This window comes from Triticum aestivum, chromosome 5A (assembly GCF_018294505.1).
Source record: "Triticum aestivum cultivar Chinese Spring chromosome 5A, IWGSC CS RefSeq v2.1, whole genome shotgun sequence".
Classification (NCBI taxonomy): Eukaryota; Viridiplantae; Streptophyta; class Magnoliopsida; order Poales; family Poaceae; genus Triticum; species Triticum aestivum.
The window spans coordinates 660,500,653-660,506,387 of record NC_057806.1 but is presented as its reverse complement, the minus strand read 5'-3'; the positions used below and the strand labels follow the sequence as shown (position 1 = coordinate 660,506,387).

General features: G+C 47.4%; 1 protein-coding gene across 2 annotated transcripts; it reads left to right on the top strand.

The window, feature by feature from the left end:
• Nucleotides 1-406: 406 nt before the first annotated feature.
• On the top strand, nucleotides 407-3,061 carry LOC123105747 (uncharacterized). 2 transcript variants are annotated; one of them, XM_044527880.1, is made up of 4 exons: nucleotides 407-585; nucleotides 678-935; nucleotides 1,224-2,274; nucleotides 2,446-3,061. In XM_044527880.1, the coding sequence occupies exons 1-3, from the start codon at nucleotides 542-544 to the stop codon at nucleotides 1,399-1,401; spliced, it is 480 nt and encodes a 159-aa protein (XP_044383815.1). In that variant the 5' UTR covers nucleotides 407-541; the 3' UTR covers nucleotides 1,402-2,274; nucleotides 2,446-3,061. The 2 variants fall into 2 exon arrangements, with proteins under 2 accessions (XP_044383815.1, XP_044383816.1); XM_044527881.1 differs by having other exon boundaries at nucleotides 2,451-2,977.
• The last annotated feature ends 2,674 nt before the right edge of the window (nucleotides 3,062-5,735 follow it).

Here is a 5,735-nt window from a genome sequence, read left to right as displayed (position 1 = left end):
CTATAATTTTTATTGTTCCATGCTATTATATTATCTGTTTTGGATGTTTTATATGAGAGGGGCGATTTGGAGCCCGAGCTCAGCTGCTCCCTATATCTCATTCGTCTGTTCCAGTCTCGGGATGCGATAAACTCCAGCTGGCCTGGTGGTTGCGAGCGCAGATAAATGAGATATACGTTGAAATACTGTAGCGAACAGTGGGCACGCGAGTGGAGAGGCCTGACGGCCGTTGGGCCGTATATGACTGGGCCGTGGCCCAGGAAGGCGACTTCAAGCCTGGGCCGTGGATCAGGTCGTCTGTTTTCCGCCTAGGCCATGGATCAGATAGTGAGACCATGATGTGTGTTGCTGTCTGAGCCGGTCGGCGGGCCATAACGAGCATGCATGTGCGGTCGAGGAAAAAAAAACATATCCAGCCATTAACCTTGTTCCTTCTGGAGACCGCCGACCTGAAGCAGCTTCATAGAGGAAACAAATCAGGAAGAACAGCCGAGGGCAGTGAGGGCGTGGGACGCCCTTGATCCGCTTCGCCTGCGCGTGGATGGACGAGGAGGGCATGGAGTTTCTGCTTGATGCGGTTGACAGGTCAGTCAAACCCCTCCCCACTCCCCCATCAGATTTGCGCTGTGCGTATGCTGTGTGGATTTTCCCTAAGCGATTCGCTGCCCCTTCTGTAGGTTTCCCGTGCGGGAGGAGTTTGCTGATAACATTGAACAGCCAGATCCGGTTCCTCTTCTGTATTTGTTACAGAACGGGGGCGACGGAGAGCAAGGTGCTATTGCAGCGAACAGTGGTTTTGGGGTGGCTCAGTTGGCCGGTGGAGATGTCTCGCCCGACGAGCAGGGCGATGCCAGGAGACGGCGAGCTTCGTCTCCGACGAGGTCTGCTCAGTCAACTGGCCGAGTTAATCCAGAGGCCCCCGGCTGGACTAAAAGGTTAGCAAAAATTTCGTTTCCACTTATTTGATTGCAACCTGAAACTGCCATATAAGCAGGGGAAAGGGTTATGTCGTGCTTAATACCAACACATGGAGAGTGAAAACGCATCGAATGAAATGAAAAAATCCAAATGTGCAAACATATCTGCTTCCTTGTGTGTTTGGTGCAGTGCTATATCTGAATTCTGCTATGCTCGTTCAGATTAACAGCTTGGGGGGTGTTCAAACAAATTGTAAACTATTGTGTCTGGGAAAAGTTATGCAATTAAGTTGCAAAAAAATGCAGGTTGCGTCTTGGGAGTGCGCCACCAGACCGTGTGCCATGCCCATCCAGGATGATTGCTCTGGAGTTAACAATCTGCAAATATGCGGAGCAACCGGACAAGAGCGTGATGCGGCCTGAATTAGGCCTCAGCTTTGACTCGTTGGATGAGGCATACGACTTCTACAATCTTTATTCCTAGGAGATCGGCTTCGGAATAAGATATGGGAAAAGCAGACTAAATGCTCAAAGGAGAAAGACGATGCAGGAAATTGTTCGTGGATGCTCGGTAAGTGCCATCACACGTGCACGTAGGATTATTTTGTGGGCGCATCGGAGCACGCGCACTTGACAATTTTTTTTCTGTCTGGTTGTTTCCCTGGAGGGAAAACCGGAAGCAAAGAACAGCAGATCATGCCGATGCGAGTGTCCAGCACTGATTAGGTTGCTGCGAGCGTCAGACGACAGTTGGTACATCACCGAGCACCGGGAAAATCACAACCATTCTCTGTCGCTGACTATGGGTGAGAAGGTGCACTGGCCGTCACATAAACACATAGATGTTTACACCAAGGATCTGATTAGGCAGCTAAGGGAAAACAATGTCAATTTGGGAAAGGTGTACAGCATAATTGGGAGTTTCTTCGGGTCTGTTGAGAAGGTGCCATTCACAAAGAAGACACTCAGGAATATATGTGGAAAGATTAGCCGTGAACAAGCTGACGATGATGTCCGAAAAACGCTTGAAGTGTTTGCTGACATACGCTCAAGGGATCCAGGGTTCACCTATGTGGTGCTGGCTGACAAGACAAGTAAGGTCAAAATCTAATGTGGGCGAATGGCAGCAGCCGTATGCAATACAAATTCTTTGGGGATGTTGTAACGTTCGACACGATGTACAGAACAAACCTGTATGATATGCCATTCAGCTTATTTTTCGGAGTTAACAATCATTACCGGAGCATCATCCTGGCAGGGGTGTTAATGCGCTATGAGCAAGAAGAGAGCTTCGAGTGGGTTTTCACGGAATTTCTTCGTATGATGGGCGGGCCTGCCCCCAGAACTATACTCACAGGTCAGCGCTATGCTATTAAAAAAATGAAATGGAGTATCAAAAATATTTTTGATGGAAGTATGGCACATGATATGTACATTATAAGTAGAAAATGAGCTCAATTCTCCGGAAATCCATTTAACTAATTTTTTAAGAGGTGACTGATAATTTGATTTTATAACTGCAAACCAGTGTAGGGCGATGGAGGTCGCGATCAAGAAAACTTATCCTGACACTGTCCACCGTTGGTGCAAGTGGCATGTCCTCAAGAAGGCGAAGGAAACGCTGGGCCCACTATACACGAAGAAGAGCGATTTTCAGGCTGAATTTCACAAGGTAGTGAATCACATGTTAACGGAAGAAGAGTCCGAATCAGCTTGGGCAACGCTGCTGGATAGGTACAACTTGAGGAGTCACGCCTACATGACCCAAATATATGAAACCCGGAGGAAATGGGCCAAGCCATATTTCAGGGGTGTGTTCTGTGCAAAGATGACAAGCACCCAACGCAGTGAGAGCGCAAACCACATGCTGAAGTTGTCGTGGTTTTGTCACGGCAGATGTCTTAGAGAAAGGACTTAGTCGTGGAGCCATCACGACGGATTAGCTTGAAGGGGTTAAAGCGGACACAAGGACGCAAGAGAGTTTATACTAGTTCGGCCCCTTCGATAAAGGTAAAAGCCTACATCTAGTTGTTATGGAATTGATAGGGTTTCGATGACTAGGGAGCAAACAAGTTTCGCCTATGTCTCGAGTTGTTGTCTGTTGTCCCTGAACCGCCACCGGGTCGTCCCCTTATATACACGGGTGACTCCCGTCGGCTTACGGAGTCCCAATACCAGCTCATAGATGTGTCCGGTTTGGTCTCTACTTATTCCTAACTTTACAATACAGGTTAACTACTAACGCCAGTTTACGGCTACAGGCCTTGAAGCGACCATGGGCCTTGAGCCCTCCTCTATCTTCTTGGGCTTTAACATACTTAACTACTGACGAAGTTAACTCAGCCCAGATAGGCCGGTTTACGCCCAGTAGTAATATCCCCAACATTAGGCTCCAGATTGATTTGAACGGGTTCATGTCAATCCTTTAATAAAGCTTCATCTGCAACATCTTTTTATAAATTGGTAAACCGCCATGATGTCATCTTCTCTGATTGCTGTAAACCGGAGTGACGTCGCCTGTCATAACGAAGCTATCCATTATGCTTCTTTGTTTAATAGATCGGCAAAAATCGAGGCGATAACTCCGTTTTGTGGCCCCTTGATTGTCGCGCCTGACTCATGTTCTTTCGCCTTATAAATAGGACCGAAGGGTCATTTCTTTCCTCCTTCCGTGCCTTCTTCGTCTTCCTCGCGTCGCCAGCCTCGGAGCTCCGCCGCCGCCGTCGACCTCTGCCTCATCCTTGGCCGCTGCATCAACCTGAGCGCACCAGAACATCGCGACAACCTTCTGCATCTTCCTCGGCTCCGGTAAATCTTCTATCCTTTCCCCCGTAGATCTGGCCTAGGGTTTCGCAGTTCTTCAGTGTTCATCGTCTGCATCTTGCTCATACGATAGATCTTTAGATGAACCCGCAAATCTTTACTCTGTGCAACGATAGTTGTTTGACCTTCGCCTTCACTTATGCATCTCAAACCATAGATCTATATGAACGTTTTGCTCATTGGTTCGGTACTGCTCCTTTGAACCTCTAAGCATTTATCTCTTTTCTGAACTTGCTTAAGATCCAATGCTGTAAAGAAATCTTGTGAAACCTGTTTCTGCGTACTTGTCTATCCGCAACCTCAGCTTTTCAATGCTTAGATCAGGCGGTTTAACCTTATAGAAAATTTTCCAAACCGTTATATGCCATTAGTCCCCTTGTTGAACCGCCAGACGTTGGTTGCTTCATGAAACTCCAGTTCAGATAGTTCTATCTCCGGTTTAATAGTGCACATACCAACGTACCTTGATCAAATGCATTTTTGAACTGGGATCTTCTACCTTGCAGATTCCATCATGGCCAAGCAAGTATATGAGTGCAATTGGGTTCCTTCTCGCGTCACGGAGGATCAACTGGACGATTTAGTCCTGATTGGCGCTTTAGGCAGTAAAGATACCATTCATTGGAGGGCTCCTGGCAAAGAATGCCCTCCCACACCTCGAGAAGGAGAGGTTGTTGTTTTCGTAGATCACTTAGCCCGGGGCTTTAAGCCGCCCGGTTCTAAATTTTACCGGGATGTTTTAGCCGATTTCCAACTCCATCCGCAAGACACTGGCCCTAACTCTGTTACAAATATGTGTCACTTCCAAGTGCTCTGTGAGGTGTTCTTTCAAGAGGAACCCACAATGGAATTGTTCAGAGACCTTTTCCATTTAAACCGCCGTACTGAGTTTACTGATGGCTCTAATACAGAGTTGGGTGGCGTGGCGATTCAGAAAAGGAAAGAGGTCACATACCCTCACGCCAAGCTGCACAGTCACCCCAAGGAGTGGAATCAGACATGGTTCTACTGCAAAGACACCTCCCCTGCCGGTGAGAATCCCTTGCCTGGCTTTCATCCGGAGCGGCTCAGCAATACACACCCTTTTCCTCAAAGATTGACGGCTCAGGAGAGAAGCAAATATGCTCCCCAACTGTCAAAGCTCAGAGCCTTTATGGCCAACGGTTTAACAGGGGTTGATCTCGCTCGCTGTTGGATATCATGGAGCATACTGCCCCTTAGTCAGCGCTCCGGTTTGATGTGCGAGTATACTGACAGTGTTGATGACCCACTGCGACATTCAAAAATCCAGCTCTCCGATGAAGAAATCACAGAGGCTGTGAATAAGATGCTGAATGAACCGGAACACGTCTATGCTAGAACCGGCCTGCTTCCCTTCTGTGCCACCAACAAACCGCCAGCTGTAAGACTTTGATTTTTCTCTTTGCTGAATCTGTTATTGATATGTCTGGTCATTGTTTAATATCAGTGTTTGCATAATCAGGGCAATGATCCGTTTTGGAGCAAAAAACTGCCGCGGGAGAAACAAGAAAAACCAGACAAACCGGAATGAGCAACCCGGCAAAAGACTAAAGCTGTGAAGAAGACTGCCCACAGGAAAAGAACCACTGCATCTTCTAATCCGGCCCCTGATGATGATGTGGATAATCCGGACTTTGAGGTAGAGCTTGACTCACTTGGTTTATTTTTCATGCGTCTTATTGATGATGATATTTGTCAGGATGATGCCGAAGCCAGCCACGCGGATGTTGCAGAGATAATTATTCTCTCTTCCGATTCAGAAACTTTGCCTTCATAAAAAATCCGCCAGGCAAACCGGAAAGTTAAATTTTCTCATCCTCTTGCTTATTTGGATCCTAAATTTCTTATGAAGACCCAACAACATGAAGCTCGTCGCACAACCCGGCACAGCGGCCAAGTAGTTACTTCCGTCGGTTTACCGAATAGTCCGGTTCGGAAACGCCATTCAGAGGTCTCTAATTTGCTTGTCAGTGC

Bases quoted from the DNA above. Each gene is read 5' to 3' on its own strand.
- LOC123105747 (XM_044527880.1), top strand. From the start codon at position 542: ATGGACGAGGAGGGCATGGAGTTTCTGCTTGATGCGGTTGACAG. The intron at 586-677 runs GTCAGTCAAACC...CCCCTTCTGTAG, and splicing joins CTGCTTGATGCGGTTGACAG to GTTTCCCGTGCGGGAGGAGT. The intron at 936-1,223 runs GTTAGCAAAAAT...AAAAAAATGCAG, and splicing joins GCCCCCGGCTGGACTAAAAG to GTTGCGTCTTGGGAGTGCGC.